This window comes from Somniosus microcephalus, chromosome 17 (genome assembly GCF_052327205.1).
Source record: "Somniosus microcephalus isolate GS21.2 chromosome 17, FLI_Smic_1.0, whole genome shotgun sequence".
Classification (NCBI taxonomy): domain Eukaryota; kingdom Metazoa; phylum Chordata; class Chondrichthyes; order Squaliformes; family Somniosidae; genus Somniosus; species Somniosus microcephalus.
In genome coordinates, this window is record NC_141003.1 from 36,265,404 (window position 1) to 36,285,166 (window position 19,763).

Here is a 19,763-nt window from a genome sequence, read left to right on the forward strand (position 1 = left end):
TGGATTAAGTGTCCCAAATTCGAGTTTACCAAATAACTCTCACTTGATGGAGAGCTTGTCAGTAATTCAGATGCAATACACAACTAATATTAAGGCTGGACACAGACTGATTTGGCACCAGTAGTGTTGGGTTGAAAACGTTTTTGCACACTCTCTTTTAATTTGTGCAGTGACTGCTGATTCATGCTGAAACTCTCTCAATGCTGTCCCAGTTCAAGTTGGATGATATAGTTGTGAATGCTTTTGTTTTTATTCAGCAGAAACAACTACAACAGCAGGGACAACCACCTCAACTGGGTCCACTGCCAGTTTCACAACAGGTGAGTGATGTCTTCTTTCAATAAACATTAGCAAGCCTTTTAACACACCTGTGCTCTTTCAGATTTACCTCCTTGACAGTGAAAAGCCATTACTTTGTTCTTCTAGATAATTGGCACATTCTGATTAAGGGTTGCAATGTGTATCTACATTTCATTTTTAGCATTTTTTTTCTCAACACAAATTACATCATCTCATGGTGAAATGTGACTGGAGTAGTTTTAGTAACTGAGTTGGAGTTTTGTGATTTTGAATGTCTTTAATATTTTTCAGAAGGAACAGCGACAACAGAGACACCAACTACAACTGGCTCTACCACTGGCTCCACAACTGGTGAGTGATGGCTTCTTTAAATATATAATATCAAGGCGTTAGACACAAGTGTTCTTTTCCAACTTCAGCTCCTTGTCAGTGAAATTCCATTCCTTTGCTCTTCTAGCGACTTGGTCCATTCCTGCTGTAGGACAATAGTTAATGGCTTAAATATTGAATAAAGCTCCTTACGACTTATTTCAATGTGAACGTCGAATCACACATCTTCCTTAAATGAGGGCCTTTAAAATCAGCCAGTTCTGTCTTAGTGAGCGTAACATCATAGAGCGATAGAATCATAGAATGGTTACGGCACAGAAACATAGAAACATAGAAGATAGGAGTAGGAATATGCCATTCGGCCCCTCGAGCCTGCTCTGCCATTCAATGCGATCATGGCTGATCATCCAAGTTCAGTACCCGGTCCCTGCTTTCTCCCCATACCCCTTGATCCCTTTAGCCTTAAGATATATATCCAACTCCTTCTTGAATATATTTAATGTATTGGCCTCTACTGCCTTCTGTGGTAGAGAATTCCACAGGTTCACCACTCTCTGGGTGAAGAAATTCCTCCTCATTTCTGTCCTAAAAGGCCTACCCCTTATCCTTAGACTGTGACCCCTGGTTCTGGACTCTCCGGCCATCGGGAACATCCTCCCTGCATCTAGTCTGTCCAGTCCTGTCAGAGTTTTATAAGTTTCAATGAGATCCCCTCTCATTCTTCTAAACTCCAGCGAGTACAAGCCCAATCGTCCCAATCTCTCCTCATACGTCATTCCTGCCATCCCAGGTATTAGCCTGGTGAATCTTCGCTGAACTCCTTCCATAGCAAGAACATCCTTCCTCAGATAAGGCGACCAAAACTGCACACAATACTCAAGATGTGGTCTCACCAAGGCCCTGTACAACTGCAGCAAGACATCCTTGTTCCTGTACTCAAACCCTCTCGCTATGAAGGCCAACATACCATTTGCCTTCTTAACCGCCTGCTGCACCTGCATGCTTACCTTCAGTGACTGGTGCACAAGGACACCCAGGTCTCGTTGCACTTCCCCTTCTCCCAATCTATTGCCATTCAGATAATAATCTGTCTTCCTGTTTTTGCCACCAAAGTGGATAACCTCACATTTATCCACCTTATATTGCATCTGCCATGCTTCTGCCCAATCACCCAACCTGTCCAAATCATCCTGTAGTTTCTCAGCATCCTCCTCACAGCACACACGCCCACTCAGCTTTGTGTCATCTGCAAATTTGGAGATATTACATCTAGTTCCCTTGACTAAATCATTAATATATCTTGTGAATAGCTGGAGACCATTCGGCCGGTTGAGCCCATGCCATGTCTCTGCAATAGTACTTCATCTAGTTCCACTCCCCTGCCCGTTCCCTGTAGCTCTGCCAATGTTTTTCCTTCAGGTACTTATCCCATTCCCTGTTGAAAGCCACAATTGAATCTGCCTCCACCACCCTTTCTGGCAGTGCATTCCAGATCATAACCACTCACAGCGTAAAAAAGTTTCTCCTCATGTCGCCTTTGGTTCTTCTGCCAATCCTCGAGGATGAAATGTTTTAAACATTGATTACTCGACTACTTCAATCTATTCTCTGACTAGCGTTGCTGCAAATTGGAGTCCTCTAATTGAGGGGAACGGAGCGCTTCTCAAGTGAGGTTTTACCCCCCTTATCATTATAGGCCTGGGTGCTGCCTATGACACTCACAGGGGCCGACCGCCTATCCTTATGGCTGAGGGTCACCCCGGGGTCTTCCCAACCATCATGTCGGCCGTGCTGATATGTCTTGCCTTCTAGTGCATCCCAGTCTATCTTTCTCCTCCGCCCGCTGCTCCTATTGCTGCATCACACGATCTGGCAGTAATGGCCCTGATCTGACCCCTTACTTAAATTCAATTCACTGTTCCGGTGTTCCAATTCTGCCCCGCCTGGGGTGTCCTCTGTTTCTTCTACCTTTCCTGGTGTTACCCCACCTGGGGTCTCCTCTACATTGCTTCGGATCTTCTCTTTCGGTGTGCTCAATTAATTTGTTCGTGCTGGTTAGTCATACGCATGAGTACACAATTGGCTTATGTATCAAAGTCTTACTACATGGGGGATACATAAATCAAATACACTATCATTATAAGTTGGAGAACTACCAGAGTGTGTGAAATAATACCAACCTAAGGGCATGCTGATATATTAAGCCCAATATCCCATCAGTGTGAGTTGTCCCCTGTGCTGTCAATTACAAGTTCTATTCTCGAGTTGTCTTGCTCCAATACATAAAATTGCTTTAGGGAGGAGTTCAGTCGCATCACGAGCTCACTGAAACCCTTAGACAACAGAGGAATGTAGTATCGGAATTGTGCCACATAATTGTGCAGCTCATACTTAGGTATCTCATTTACTGTCAGTTTCACTTGAGCATGGGTTTTGATATTGAGTAAAACGTGTTGGTTGATGGGACCGGTCCTGTTAGACCCATAAAGCATGGTAGTTGCAGTAGTAGTGACACAGGAGGCACCACCAAAATCACCTCATACTGGATTCGTACTGGTTTTTCTCACGCTCTGTTACCTACATAACACAATTATTACAGTCACAGGTTATAATTTAGTCTTACAATCATTTCAAGCGACATTACAGTTTAACATCCAATCAACAAATCATGGACTTAAAATATTCTTCAGATCTCTCTTTTACTTGTATCTATCTTGTGGATAATTCTTGCTAAACATGATTTCTCCTTGGCCCTCAATTGTCCCAATCCAAATTCCATGTAACTCTCCACTTCAACTTCAATTTCAATCCCTCTAACAGGTACCAGTGTATTTAACTCTATTCTGATTGTTCATTAATAAGATAGTTTCTTGATGGAGTATGTGTCAATGCTTTAAAAGTTGTCTCACTCTCCTGATCCACATTAACTATTTCATGTCTTGCTGTTGTCACGTAACTGAGCATGTCTGAGACCTGTTCTTCAGTGCAGATTCACCACGCATTTGCGGATGGTCATTGCTTCATATGTAACAAATCACATTTGCACACTCAAATTAGTATCTCCATATCATGCCACATGTGCCACCTGATACAAGCCTTCTCGGGATTTCAGATGATCCTATCAAAAGATTGTCTGGCGGTCTTTGTTCATCTTCCACCACATGGTTCTGATGTCTTGGGTAGTGGCCAGGCTATCAAATTCAGTTTTCTTAAATAGTTCATTATAGGCAGGGATACAAATGTCTCCAAGAGAAAGCTATCAATTTATTAGTCTTAACTACACTTTCCTGACTTTCACTGGTAAGTTTGTTGGTGAAATTCTCCTGTTTCTATCTCACACGCTCAATCACTTCCTCGCTCCATTTTACACATCCCGTTATTACCATTCATATCTCATTCATGAGCCCTCGAGGAACTTTACTGTCCAGTACAATATTTAAGATTGAAAACATAGATCAAACATTCTCACTTGGTCCAAGTTATTAACGCTTTTTAATTAACGTTATTTTAGAGGATCTTTTCTTTTCCCAAAATTCCATTTTGTTATTTCAAAATTATCCCAAAATCCAAACAGCAGTACTGTTGAACTGACACGTTTTGACAATGTTCAATTTCATTTCTATCACTTTATCTTCCATTTCCAATTTCAGAAATTAGTGATTCTCAGGCTAGATGGCTTACACAGTGCTTTAACATTAGAGACAGCAGTTTTGCAATTAGTTTACAAGGTAACTTTCATACAACAAAAGAAAAAAGAGAATCCATTGTGACTCTGCTTAAGAGCCCAAGGGGTTAATTTATCAAATCATAATTTTCCTTCTGACACTGTGGGGAAATTTTAACTTAAAATTAGAAACTTAAATTTAATAATGTCCAATATCTATAAATTTCATACTAAAGTTGTTGCTTGGTGAAATTAAACAGTGTCAGTGAAAAGGGTTACCTACTTTGCAGGTTTTTAAGAAAGTGGAGCAAAACATTGTCAGGCGCACGCAATTGCGTCACTTCACGTAAATTTTAAAAACTTCCCCGATCGAAAAAGACAGTTGTGTTTTCACACTTTAACTAAACATGAACAGAACAGATAAAACAAAACAAAATAGCTCATGCTTGCAGAAAACAGTAAATTACGTCAAATTTCTTATTGTCCTTTCTTCAGATGCCTTTCCAAAATACTGTAAAAACGTTGACTACAACTGGAGAAAGATTAGTTTTTCACATTTAAACAAATCAAATCAAACTGCTTTGGAAAATTTCACCATAGCAACCGTGATTCCAAGGTTAAATCTTAGACTGAAACTTAATCTTTTGTTAAACAAACTTTTTGTTGTTCTTCTCAGTTTTTACACACCAGCGTAACTTAAATTGCAGTTCAAAGTTTTTTTTCAAATCTTGGGGCACAATCTTACTTGCACATTCTTAAAACTCCCAAAGTCCAAGACAAGACCAAAGTTTTAAACACTTTTAACACAGAGAAGTGGGTGGAGCTAAAACAGAATCTTTCTTTTAAAGACAGACTTTTAGACAAAATAGATACTGTAACTGTAGGAATTCGGGTTGACCTCAGCAGGCATTGGACAAATGCCTACTAAATAATCGAGTTCGACTTCAGGAGAACAATCTAGAAGTTGTTTATTTACAAGAACAGACGAAATACAGCAGGTAAGATGACTGGATGTAGGAGCACCGCGATATAGGTCTTTCCCCAGCGGCGACGCCACGAGGACTGAGTCCGCAGACCTGTGGAGAGCGTGATGACGTCATCATGCTCGGCCATGTTTTCCTGCGTTTGTGTGGTCACGTGACCGCGTCGTGACATTAGCGCGTTTGCCCGCGCTTGGGGCGGTCACGTGACCCGCGCCGATACGTCGGCCCATTTACCCGGCACTGAGGCAGGCCATTGCAGCTGAAGTCGCGAGCGCGAGAGGCACCCGGCACTGAGGCTGGCCATTGCGACCGTTGAGGGAGCGGATGGCCGAACTAGGCCAGCGGCTGATGCGTTTAGGTGCGTCACGTGATGTGAGCGCACTAGGGCGCGTCTTAAAGGGGCAACGGCCGAAACAGGTAAGTTAAAGGGGCAACAGCCCAAGCAGGTAAGTAATATACATACAGTTAGGTTAAAGTGAATTATGTACATTATATATGTAAGGGACACCCGGTGGAACCGCCACAGTAACTTCTTAAACATTCATAGTCAGGAAAACTTTCACACTTTATCACACACTTTCACACAAACTGAAATTCCAGCATTTTTTAAAGTTGCATTCGCTCAGCAAATCTTCTGTTTTATTTGTCTCGGCACAGATGTTAATAACTTCCATGTCGGTAAAAGTTTAAACTTCTCTTTTTTCCCTCCTTTTTACATCGGTGTCTCAGCAGCTTTTCCTGGCTTTCCAATTCCCTGTTTATGCCCTTCCTTTGCTGAGTTTTCAGATTGGTTAGCCTGTAAATTAGATCTTTTCCCTTCTTTATCTCTCCCTCTCTCTCCTGCACTTTATGATTAACCACCTGGCTATGTTTCTCTCTTAACTCGTGTTTTTCTGAGTCAGACTTTCCAGAATAAAGTTTATCACATTTTCAAAGGGGACTCGCTCTCCTTTGATTAAACGTTCCATCAATAATACCTGCACTTCCTCCGCACAGGCGCCTCTGTCTAACTTACTCTTATATGCATTAACACAACTTTTACTAGTCATTTGGTGATTTTCCTAACAGACCACTAACATCAATAACTATCGGCGCGCAATTCAGGGGCACTCCCCAGTCCCCATGGAGTTTATCCCTCCTCAAGAGCAGCAGCTGATCAGGAAGCTACTTTCGAGGTCCGATCTATTACACAATACTAGCCGCTTTGTCTTGTCCCATCTGGGGTGCCAATTTGTACAATCTTAATGATCTCTGAGTTTTTGGACAAGACACCAATAGGCTGCAGCCAGTATGTTTGAGCAATAGATCAAGATTTATTAAGCGTAATTAATACATAATATTAGGCGATAGATTTAACGAGTAGCTCGCAACCCTTCGTCTCTGGCACCTCTCGGACACAGATGACGTCGTCTTAAGTCTGTTCCTTTGTTCTCGCAGTATGTCTGTGTAAAGTTATTCTTTGAGTATCGAGGTTTTAACCCTTTTCTTATAGCAGTTCGTTTGGCCAGTGTCCGTATATGGTCTTTAATAAAATCTCCTTTTTTAATTGGTTCTAATGGCCAAAATACCATTGTCACTCAGACTAAGGTAGCATCCCGCCTTTCCAGTATTTTTCCATCAACTTTACCATGTTCAGTGTTATCTTGTTTATAGTTTTTCACCCCACTGGAATTTACTTTATCTCTTTCATTTCTAGCTTCCCTGGTACAAGGCTTTTATACCAAGGGCGCATATCAGCGCTGTTTCAGTAGTCTTGAGCTATTCAAACTATCTCACTTTAAACTACCAGATAAATACCTTGGCCTAGAAATTCACTGGCGCCCCATTTGGGGCGCCAGCCTCGCCAGGGCACCGAAAGTACCGCCCTGGAAGCGGCCGCCCGCTGCAAATTCAGTTTCAGTGCCCCAGACGGAAGCGTGGCGCTACTCGAGGCGCCCTGCATCCCTCTTGGGGCGCTGCAACTGAAAATCACAGCGCAACGTACCGCAGCGACACACGCTGCGGCACGGCGCGCTGTGGTACTGCAGGCCTTCCTCCCCTCCTTAAAGGGGAGGGGCCTGCTGCAGCGCGCTCGAAGAGCGTGAGTGCTGGCAAAAGAGCCCGGCACTGAGGAGAAGTGCCGGGCTCTTGGGACACAGCCGGCACTCCACGGAGGGGCGGGGGGCTCAGGAGGCTGGGGACGGCAGCGCGGAGAGGTGCTGGCAGGCGGCCAGCAAAAGAAATGGCCGCCCCGCACCTCAGCGCCTCTACCGACGCATGTAGGCCCCCTTGAACCGGTTGCAAATTGCGACCGGCGTTAAAGCAGGGGGCGCTACTAAATTTCGTGATCGGGGCGGTAGCGGGGCACTGCGCACACCGATGACGTCATTGGTAGCGGCGCAGCGCTAACGGCTAGCGCCGCCATTAGCGTCCCGCTAAATTTAGCGAGAGGCATGGCCAGTGGCGCAAAACCCACTAAGTGCCCTCTTAGGGCGCTAACGGGTGGCGCAGGCCACTGAATTTCTAGACCCTTATCTTCATGGTCTCTCTCATTTTATGTCCTTATACTAATTATCCTTTAAATCTTGTTGCAATTAGTTTTGTTAAGCAAATTCTAAGGTCTATACAGCATTGTAATATGTTATTTAATGATTTAAACTTCACTCACAGTCTGTGGCTGTTTGTTATCAAACCTTAGTCAAAACTGTTTTTGACTGTCTGCAGCTACATTATGGGTAATATTATTTGGTCAGTGGCTACACTTGCAGTTATACATATATAATTCTTGTCTACTAAATATCAGCCTTTCGTACAACCCCCAGGTCTCTCTGTTCATGCACACCCTTTAGAATTGTAGCCTTTAGTTTACATTGCCTCTCCTCGTTCTTCCTACCAAAATGTATCACTTCACACTTAGCTGCATTAAATTTCACCTGCCAGGTGTCCGCCCATTCCACCAGCCTGTCTATGTGCTCTTGAAGTCTATCACTATCCTCCTCACTGTTCCCTATACTTCCAAGTATTGCGTTTTCTGCAAATTTTGAAATTGTGTCACTGTCCCTTTTATTCCATGGGCTTCATCTTTGCCGGCAAGCCTATTATGTGGCACTTTATCAAACGCCTTTTGGCACATGATCCAAAAGGATAATTAGATCATGCAACTGAAATTATCATGCTGAAAGTAATAGCAGAGGGATGAGGTCCTGCAGGCAGAGTTTAGGGCGCTAGGAAAGAGGTTAAAAAGCAGTACCTCGAAGGTAGTAATCTCCGGATTACTACCAGTGCCACGTGCTAGTGAGTTCAGATATAGGAAGATAGAGCAGATGAATGCGCGGCTGGAGAGATGGTGTAGGAGGGAGGGCTTTAGATTCCTGAGGAATTGGAACTGTTTCTGGGGGGGCGGTGGGACCTCTACAAGCCAGTTGGCTTGCACCTCAACGGGAGCAGGACCAATATCCTCACGGGAGGGTTTGCTAGTGCTGTTGGGGATGGTTTAAACTAGCTTGGCGAAAGGATGGGAACCTAAGTATAGAGTCAATAGGCAGGGAAGAAAAACTGGAATTGGATAACAAAAACATAGAAAGTAAATTGGAAGGACAGAAGAATAAAGGGCTAGATAGTAGTCAACAAGGAGGTTTGCCTGTACTAAATGTACTTCAATGCAAGCAGTATAGCGAACAAGGCAGATGAGCTGAGGGCACAGGTAGATACTTGGGACAATGATATTATAGTTATTACAGAGACATGGCTGAAAGAGGGGCAGGTATGGCAGCTCAACATTCCTGGTTACAGGATTTTCAGATGGGATAGAGAGGGAGGTAAAAAGGGAGGGCGGGTCGCGGTATTGATTAAAGAAACTATTACAGCTGTGAGGAGGGATGATATGTTGGAGGGATCATCAAACAAAATTGAAAAACAAAAAAGGGGCGATCACACTGCTGGGAGTGTACTGCACACATCCAAACAGTGAGAGGGAGATAGAAGAACAAATATGTCGACAAATCTCTGAAGTACAAAACCTATAGGACAGTAACAGTAGAGGATTTCAACTACCCCAATATTAACTAGGATAAAATTAGTGTGAAGCATATAGAAGGTGCGGAATTCCTAAAATGCATCCAGGAGAACTTTTTTAGCCAGCATGTAGCAAGCCCAATAAGGGGGGGGGCGGTTCTGGACCTAGTTTTAGGGAATGAAGCTGAGCAGGTAGAAGGTGTATTAGTGGGGGAGCATTTTGGTGCTAGTGACTATAATTGTGTATGATTTAAGATAGTTTTGGAAAAGGACAAGGATATACCAGGAATAAAAATTCTAAAATGTGGTAAAGCAAATTTTGCTAAGTTCAGAGGGGATTTAGCCATAGTGGACTGGAAACAGCTACTTGAAGGTAAATCAGTGTCAGAGCAGTGGGAGGCATTCAAGGAGGAGATCCGGAGGGTTCAGACCAAACGTGTGCCATTAAAGAAAAAAGGTGGGACTAAAAAATCTAGAGCCCCCTGGATGTCTAGGGACATACAGGTAGGATAAAGGAAAAAAGGGAGGCATATTACAGATACCGAGGGCTAAATACTGCAGAATCATTAGAGGAGTACAGAAAGTGCAGGGGTGCAATTAAAAATGATATTAGGAAAGCAAAGAGAGTGCATGAAAAATTCTTGGCAAGTAAAATCAAGGAAAACCCAAAGATGTTTCATAAATATATTAAGAGTAAGAGGATAACTAAAGAAAGGGTAGGGCCTATTAGAGATCATGAGGGTAATCTGTGTGTGGAGGCAGGAGACGTCGGTAGGGTTCTTAATGAATATTTTGCGTCAGTTTTCACAAAACAGACATTGCTATCGGGGGGGAGAGGAGTGTGAAATATTAGATGAAATAAGCATAGTGAGAGAGGAAGTATTAAGGGGCTTAGCAGCTTTAAAAGTGGATAAATCCCCAGACACCGATGAAATGTATCCTAGGCTGTTAAGCGAAGCAAAAGAGGAAATAGCAGAGGCCCTGACCATTATTTTTCAATCCTCTCTGGCTTCAGGTGTGGTGCCGGAGGACTGCTAATGTGGTACACTTGTTTAAAAAGGGAGAAAAGGATAGACCGAGTAATTACAGGCCAGTCAGCCTAACCTCAGTGGTGGGGTGGGGAAATTATTGGAAAGAATTCTGAAGGACAGGATAAATCTTCATTTAGAAAGACACAGATTAATCAAGGATAGTCAGCACGGATTTGTTAAGGGAACGTCGTGTCTGACAAACTTGATTGAATTTTTTGAGGAGGTAACAAGGATGGTAGATCAGTGTAGTGCTGTAGACTGTAGGAAGCTGTAGACTGCAGGAAGATATCAATAAATTGGTCAGGTGGGCAGAACAGTGGCAAATGGAATTCAATCTGGAGAATTGTGAGGTAATGCATTTGGGGAGGGCTAAAAAAGAAAGGGAATACACGTTAATTGGTGGAACACTGTAGTGTAGAGGAATAAAGGGACCTTGGAGTGCATGTCCACAGATCCCTGAAGGTAGCGGGCCAAGTAGATAAGGTGGTTAAGAAGGCATATGGAATGCTTGCCTTTATTAGCCGTGGCATAGAATACAAGAGAAGGGGGGTTATGCTTCAACTGTATAAAACACTATACAGTTAGGTCTCAGCTAGAGTACTGTGTGCAGTTCTGGTTACCACATTACAGGAAAGATGTGATTGCACTAGGAAGGGTACAGAGGAGATTTACAAGGATGTTGCCGGGTGTAGAGAATCCTAGCTATGAGGAAAGACTGGATAGGCTGGATCTGATTTCCTTGCAACAGAGGAGGCTGAGGGGAGACCTTATTGAGGTGTATAAAGTTATGAGGGGCATAGTTAAAGTGGATAGAAAGGACCTATTTCCCTTAGCAAAGGGATCAAAAACCAGGGGGCACAGATTTAAAGTAACTGGGGAAGGTTTAGAGGGGATTGAGGGGAAATTTCTTTACCCAGAGGGTTGTGGGGGTCTGGAACTCACTGCTGAAAGGGTGGTAGAGGCAGGAACCCTAACCACATTTAAAAAGTACTTGGATGTGCACTTGGGATGCTCTAACATGCAGGGCTATGGACCAAGAGCTGGGAAGTGGGATTAGGCTGGATAGCTCTTTGTTGGCCGGCGCGGACACGATGGGCAGAAATGGCCTCCTTCCGTGCTGTAACTTTCTATGATTGTATGAGCACAATAGAGTTTGTCGTGGGCAGTCGGTAATACAGTGATGAGCTTCATTGAGTTCTGCATCAAGTATCTTTTTATATAAGGAATCGCTCCAGGTGGGCTGCAGTGTTCAGCTGTTGACGAATTGAGAGTAAGAGCTGTGGGGCTCTTCAATGATGTTGTATTTCCATCTCAAACTGTGATACTCGTTTTGTGAAGGATAGTATTATTTTCTTGCCAAAGTCCCCTTTATGTTTTCAATGTGCCCTCCGTATACTAAATGTCAGTGCAGTCTTAGACCAAGATATGCTGAATGGATTAAATGTCCCAAAATCGAGCTTCCCTAATGTCACTCACTTGATGGAGAGCATGTCAGTGACACAGATGGAAGACACAACTAATATTAAGGCTGGACACAGTCTGATTTGGCACCGGTAGTGTTGGGTTTAAAACGCTTTTGCATACTCTTTTAATTTGTGCAGTAACTGCTGATTCACGTTGAATCTCTCTCAATGCTGTCCCAGTTCAGGTTGGATGTAATAGTTGTGAATCCTTTTGCTTTTCTTCAGCAGAAACAACTACAACAGCAGGGACACCCACCACAACTGGGTCTACTGCCAGTTCCACAACTGGTGAGTGATGTCTTCTTTCAATAAACTTTAGCAAGCCTTTTAACACAACTGTGCTCTTTCAGATTTACCTCCTTGACAGTGAAAACCCACTATTTTATTCTTCAAGATAATTGGCCCATTCTTTTTAAGGGATGCAATGTGTATCTACATTTCATTTTTACCATATCTTTACCCAACACAAACCACATCATCTCATGGTGAAACTCGACTGGAGTAGTTTCAGAACTGACTTGGAGTCTTGTGGTTTTCAATGTCTTTAATATTTTTCAGAAGGAACAACTACAACAGAGGCACCAACGACAACTGGCTCTATCACTGGCTCCACAACTGGTGAGTGATGGCTTTGTTCAATATATAATATCAAGGCCTTAGATACAAGTGTCTTTTTCAACTTCAGCTCCTTGTCAGTGAAATTCCATTCCTTTGCTCTTCTAGCGACTTAGTCCATTCCTGCTGTAGGACAACAGTTAATGGCTTAAATATTGAATAAAGCTCGTTACGACTTATTTCAATAGGCATGTTAAATCACACATCCTCCTTAAATGAGGACCTTTAAAATCAGCAAGTCCTGTCTTAGTGAAGGGAACATCATAGAATGATAGAATGATAGAATGGTTACAGCACAGAAGGAGGCCATTCGGCCCGTCGAGCCCATGGCAGGTCTCTGCAACAGCACTTCATCTAATTCCACTCCACTGCCCTTTCCCCGTAGCCCTGCCAATGTTTGAAACCACGATTGAATCTGCCTCCACCATCCTTTCTGGCAGAGCATTCCAGATCATAACTGTTGTGTATGTACCTTTAAGGGAATAACTGGTCTCAGACTGCAGTACCGGCAGTGACCACCCCTGTATAAAAGGCCCTAGCAGGCTTCTGTAGTTTCAGTTTCCAGGTTGTCTCCATTCAGTAAAGACTTGTTATAATCAACTCCTGCAGTCCGTGTCTCAATTATACACGGACATAATACTGGCGACGAGTAAGAAACGAACTTACCTGCAACCCGGCAGCACCTCAGATGACGTTATTGAAGGTCGAAGCCAGAAGAAAGAAAAAAAAAATAATCCAAAGAAACTCGAGAAACGGGCGTCGACCGTGGGCAACCGCCCTCCAAATCATCGAATTGAGAAGTGCAGGAGAGACTGTCGAGAGCCAGGCTTGGTTCTCCAGTCTGTGGTTTCCCAGCTAATCGGGCTGGTGGCAGGTAGTGCACTGATCCTTCCTGGGCTGCGGTGGGCTAGAGCTCAATCGGCTGGCTCTGCAACGGGGCCGGGCAGCGAGTCGGGAAGCAAAGAGAGAGAGGGTGGAGCACACAGGGGGCGGCCGGTGCTTCGAAGCCGGGCAGCATTCGGACCTAAGAAGAGGGAGGGAAGTGTCCCAGAGGGTCCGCTCCACGACGGGAACGGTTCTTCAATTAACGGAGCAAATATTGAAGCGCGATAGAAAAATAAATATAATTGCCAGCAACAGCGTTGGCAGCAGCGGCAGTGGCAGGAAAGCGCGGGAGGCGCCATCTTAACTCGGCGGGGGAAGAAGGAAAAGCGCGGGAGGCGCCATTTTGATCCATCAGGGACGAAGGCAAAGCACAGGAGGCGCCATCTTAGATTTTCAAGATGCCAAAGACTGGCGATATCACTGCCTTCGATAATGCAATAGAAGACTGGACCACGTATGTGGAAAGAGTCGAGGTATATTGCGAGGCAAACGAAATAGCCGATGAGAAAAAGGCATTGGTATTGCTAAATTTAATGGGCGCAAGAACGTACGGCCTATTGCGGGACCTGATTACTCCAGCCAAACCGAAGGTGAAGAGTTTTAACGAAATTGTTGCTATCCTACAGGAACACCTAAATCCTACACCGCTGCTGATAGCAGAAAGATTTAAATTCCACAGGAGAAATCAGCATAAAAATGAGAGCAATGCTGATTACCTTACGGAACTACGCAAGCTATCAAAGCACTGCCAGTTCGAAGCAGGACTGGCAGATACCTTACGGGACAAATTTGTCTGTGGACTCCTGAGTGAAGGAACCCAGAAGAGGTTACTCTCAGAGAAAGAGCTGACGCTAGATAAGGCTTTCAGCGTGGCAGTATCGTACAAAGCAGCAACAAGGGGAGCTGCGGAAATACAACAAAAGCCACAGGAATACGGCTCCCACGAAATGACACGGGGATTTGCAAAATGTTATCGCTGCGGCAGAACAAACCATGACCAGAAGGACTGCTGGTCCAAGGACAAAATATGCAGGCAATGCGGAAAGATGGGACACATTGCACGAGTTTGCAGGTCTGGGTAGAAGACCAACGACAACAAAAAGGCTACTAAGGAACCGTACAGGAAAGTACAAAAGATGACGGACAGTAGTTCCGAAGACCAGATGAGCGATAGTGAATCCGGGAACAAGAGACTAAGCTGTCTCAAACTTCACAACATAATCGCAAAAGAGGATCACCGAACCATTTGGGTCACCCTCACGATAGCAGGGTCCCAAGTCAAAATGGAATTGGATACAGGATCAGCTCTAACCGTCATGAATCGACGCAACTACGAGCAGCTATTCTCACACATACCCTTGAGAGAGACATCCATTGTCTTGAGGACGTATACGGGGCAAAAAGTATACCCCAGAGGAAAAATAAGGGTGCCTGTCGAATACAACGGCAAGAAAATACGGAAATTGTATCTCTACATTCTGCAAGATGGTGAACCACCGTTATTGGGACGTGAATGGATCAGAAAGATAAGTTTAGACTGGCACTCCATTCAGGCACTGACGGTGGCTGGTACAAAGGATGACGACGTCACTCCTGGACGATTGTCAACAATCTTAGCTGACGCCAAAGAGGTATTTCAACAAGAACTGGGCACTCTTAAAGGCGTAACCGCCTCGATAAAAATAGAGGAGAATGCAATTCCCAAGTTTTTCAAAGCAAGACCGGTGCCATATGCAATTTGCCCAGCCGTCGAGGCAGAGCTGGAGAATCTGGAGAATGCAGGCATGTTATCTAAGGTAGACTGGAGTGAGTGGGCGACAGCCATCGTTCCTGTCATGAAGAAAACGTTAAACAATAAGTCTGAGGAGCCAAGGAAGGTTTGCATCTGTGGGGACTTCAAGGTGATGGTGAACCCAGTCCTTCACACAGTACAATATCCTCTTCCAAGGATAGAAGATATCTTCGCCTCACTATCTGGAGGGAAGCGTTTTACAAAAATTGACCTAGCCAAGCATATTTGCAGATGGTGGTTGAAGAATTCTCTAGGAAGTATCTCACGATAAACACTCACAAAGGTCTTTACCAGTATAATCGACTGGTATTCGGAGTAGCATCAGCTCCGGCGATATGGCAAAGAGCGATGGAACAAGTCCTGCAAGGGATTCCGGGGACTCAGTGTTACTTGGACGACATCCTAGTGACAGGTGAAGATGACAGTGAACACCTTGCCAAACTAGAGCAGGTGCTCACTAGACTACTTGAACATGAGCTATGAGCTAATCGCCCCAAGTGCGAGTTTTTTAAGAAACAGATATCGTATTGTGGCCACGTGATTGATGAAAAGGGGTTGCATAAGTCCCCTGACAAAATTGAAGCGGTAGTTAATGCTCCAGCGCCTGAAAATGTGTCGCAAATGAGGTCATTCCTCGGATTGGTGAATTACTACCATAAGTTTTTGCCGAATTTGTCCACAATTCTGCATCCACTGAATGCCCTACTATGAACGGGAGTAGCATGGAAATGGAGCGATGAATGTAAGCGGGCCTTTCAGAAGAGTAAGGACCTAATCACTTCAAGAGAAGTATTGGCTCACTACAACCCATCACTACCGATAAGACTGGCGTGTGATCCGTCTCCCTACGGCATTGGGGCGGTACTGTCACATAAATTCCTTGATGGTTCAGAGAGGCCGATAGCTTTTGCGTCATGCTCGTTAACTTCAGCCGAGCGTAACTACGCCCAGATTGACAGAGAGGCCCTCAGCCTGGTGTGGGGGGTGAAGAAGTTCAATCACTACCTGCACGGTCAGAAATTTACTCTACTAACTGATCATCAACCTCTCGTCTCCATTTTCAACCCTCAGAAGGGCGTACCGATGATGACGGCACAACGGCTACAGAGGTGGTCCCTTTTCCTAGGGGCACACCAATATGACATCGAGTACAAAGGAACTAAACAGCATGGGAATGCTGATGGATTGTCGCGCCTACCGTTGCCGACGGTTGAAGAAGAACTGGCAGTGAATCCAGTGGAGTTATTCCACTCGACTAGAGTCGAATGTCTCCCTGTGACGAATGCAAACATAGAAAAGGAAACACGAAATGACCCGACACTCTCCTGGGTCTATGATTTAACGGTGAAGGGATGGCCAGCACATGGCGAACCACTGCTGCCAGCATTCTCGCCGAGAAGAGAACAGCTGCCAGTGTGCAGAGGAACCTTGATGTGTGGATCCAGAGTAGTAATTCCACCCAAATTGAAGGATAGAGTGCTCAGTGAGCTTCATGAGGGTCATCTGGGAGGGGTAAAAATGAAGAACTTAGCCAGAGCGTTTGTGTGGTGGCCGGGAATCGATAGAGAAATCGAAGAGATGACCAAGAGCTGTACAGGATGCCAGAAGGTCCAAAAAGCCCCACCACAAGCCCCTCTACATCCATGGGAGTGGCCCTCATCTCCATGGCAAAGGGTGCACATTGATTTTGCTGGTCCCTTTATGGACTCGATGGCCTAGAAATTCAGTCGCGTTTGCGCCCACTTATGGGCTATAGAGTGGTTTGCGCCGGAAGTTTTTTCGCGCCCGAAATTCAGTTGGTCCGTAACATCGACGATAGCCGGTAGTGCTGCGCCGGCACCGATGACATCATCGGTGTGCACAGCGCCCCGGTTCCAATGCAATTCCGGTCCGACCGCCAAATTCAGTTGCGGCCGCCTCTCCCGTGGCGGCCGCAAACAGCGTTTGCGAAACGGTGCCTTGCAGCTCCGAGAGGCCGGCGCATAAAGGTGGAGGGGCGGCCGGCCGCTTTCCCGGCGGCCGCCTGGCCGCACCTCCCTCCCCGGACTCCTGCACCACCCTCCCGCGGCATTGGTGTGTGACTCCCGCGAGCCCGGCACTTCTCCGTGGTGCCGGGCTCATTTGCCGGGGGAATCCAGCGGCGATCTCATGGCTGCAGGCAGCTCCTCCTTAAGAGAAGGAGGAGGCCTGCAGTACCCCAGCCTGCCGCACCGCATCGGGTGCCGCAGCGGCAGCTGGATGCCTGAAACTGACATTCTTCGCCCCAAACGAGGCGGCCAAACCCTCCAATAGCGCCCGCCTCCGTGTTGGGGCGGCGCAACTGAATTTCAGGCGGGCGCTACGGGAATCCGGCCGCGCGCTAAATTTCGGGCGCTAAAGACCTGGCGGGGCTATACCTAATTTCTAGGCCGATGTTTTTAATTGCGGTGGATGCACTTTCAAAGTGGCCAGAAGTAATAAAAATGTCCTCAACCACCACAGAAAAAACTATCATAGTCTTACGAACCATATTCGCCAGGAATGGGCTGCCTGAACAGATTTGCTCTGATAATGGACCACAGTTTGTGTCTGAAGAGTTCCGGAGGTTCTTAAAGAACAATGGTGTTCTTAAAGAACAAAGGCTTCTGTAGTTTCAGTTTCCATTCTCCATTCAGTAAAGACTTGTTATAATCAACTCCTGCAGTCCATGTCTCAATTATACACGGACATAATAATAACCACTCGCTGCGTGAAATAGTTTTTTCTCATGTCGCCTTTGGTTCTTCTGCCAATCACCCTAAGTAAGTGGGCAGAGATTTGGCAGATGGAATACAATACTGGAAAGTGTGAGGTTATGCACTTTGGCAGGAAAAATCGTAGAGCAAGTTATTATCTTAATGGCAAGAAACTGGAAAGTACTGAAGTACAAAGGGATCTGGGGGTCCTGGTGCACGAAACTCAAAAGGTTAGTATGCAGGTGCAGCAAGTGATTAAGAAGGCCAATGGAATGTTGGCTTTTATTGCTAGGGGGATAGAATATAAAAATAGGGAGGTATTGCTTCAGTTGTACAAGGTATTGGTGAGACCGCACCTGGAATACTGCGTACAGTTTTGGTGTCCGTACTTATGAAAGGACATACTTGCTCTCGAGTCAGTACAAAGAAGGTTCACTCGGTTAATCCCGGGGATGAGGGGATGGACATATGAGGAGAGGTTGAGTAGATTGGGACTCTACCCATTGGAGTTCAGAAGAATGAGAGGCGATCTTATTGAAACATATAAGATTGTGAAGGGGTTGGATCGGGTGGATGCGGGGAAGATGTTCTCGATGATGGGTGAAACTAGAACTAGGGGGCATAGTCTTAGAATAAGGGGCTGCTCTTTCAAAACTGAGATGAGGAGGAACTACTTCATTCAGAGGGTGGTAGGTCCATGGAATATGCTGCCCCAAAAAGCTGTAGAAGCTACATCATTACATAAATTTAAAACAGAAATAGACAGTTTCCTAGAAGTAAAGGAAATTAAGGGTTACGGGGAGCGGGCAGGAATTTGGACATGAGTCTAGGTTCGGATCGGTCATGGCCCTGTGGGTAGTGGAGCGGGCCCAGGGGCCGTGTAGCCTGATCCTGCTCCTATTTCGTGTGTCTAATTCTGTTAGATTCAGGAGATGGTTCTGTGATAGTGGATTGGCGGTTAGGATCAGATCAGCCATGATCTTATTGAATGACGGAGCAGTCTCGAGGGGCCGATTGGCCTACTCCTGCTCCTATTTCTTATGTTCTTATGTTCTGTGTCCTCTGGTTCTCAACCCTTCTGCCAATGGGAAAAGATTCTATTTCTCTGCTCTGTCGAGATCTCTCATGATTTTGAACACGTTTATCAAATCTCCTCTCAACCTTCTCTGCACAATGGAGAACAACCCCAGCTTCTCCAGTCTCTTCACATAACTGAAGTCCCTCATCCCTGGAAACATTCTAATAAATCTTTGCAGCACCGTCTCTAAGGCCTTCACATCCTTCTTAAAGTGAGGTGCCCAGAATTGGGCACAATACGCCAGTTGAAGCCGAACCATTGTTTTATAAAGGTTCATCATAACTTCCTTGCTTTTGTACCCTATGCCTGTATTTAAGAAGCCCAGGATCCCGTATGCTTTTTAAACCACTTTCTCAACCTGTTCTGCCACTCTCAATGATTTGTGCACATATACCCCCAGGTCTCTCTGTTCATGCGCACCCTTTAGATTTGTACCCTTTAGTTTACATTGCCTCTCCTCATTCTTCCTCCTAAAATGTATCACTTCGCACTTATCTGTGTTAAATTTCATCTGCCAAGTGTCCGCCCATTCCACCATCCTGTTTATGTGCTCTTGAAGTCTATCACTATCCTCCTTACTGTTGACTGTACTTCCAAGTTTTGTGTTATCTGCAATTTTTCAACTTGTGCTCTGTACACTCAAGTCCACGTCATTAATATATATCAGGAAAAGCAGTGGTCCTCGTACTGACCCCTGGAGAACACCACTGTATACCTTCCTCCAGTCCAAAAAACAACCGTTCACCACTACTCTCTGTTTCCTATCACTTAGCCATTTTCGTATCCAAGCTGTCACTGTCCCTTTTATTCCATGGGCTTCCTCTTTGCTGACAAGCCTATTATGTGGCACTTTATCAAACGCCATTTGGAACATGACCCAAAAGGATAATGAGATTATGCAACTGAAATTATCAT

The 19,763-nt window shown here is 45.0% G+C and overlaps 1 protein-coding gene across 1 annotated transcript in view; it reads left to right on the forward strand.

Annotated features, from left to right (window-relative positions):
• The window catches only part of LOC147105636 (uncharacterized), a 308,669-nt gene that overhangs the window by 113,572 nt on the left and 175,334 nt on the right, over positions 1 to 19,763 (forward strand). Inside the window, exons 79-81 of the mRNA XM_086010932.1 lie at positions 258 to 320; positions 592 to 651; positions 11,990 to 12,052. Of these exons, the coding sequence (XP_085867058.1) occupies positions 258 to 320; positions 592 to 651; positions 11,990 to 12,052 (186 nt within the window). The remainder of the gene's footprint in view (positions 1 to 257; positions 321 to 591; positions 652 to 11,989; positions 12,053 to 19,763) is intronic.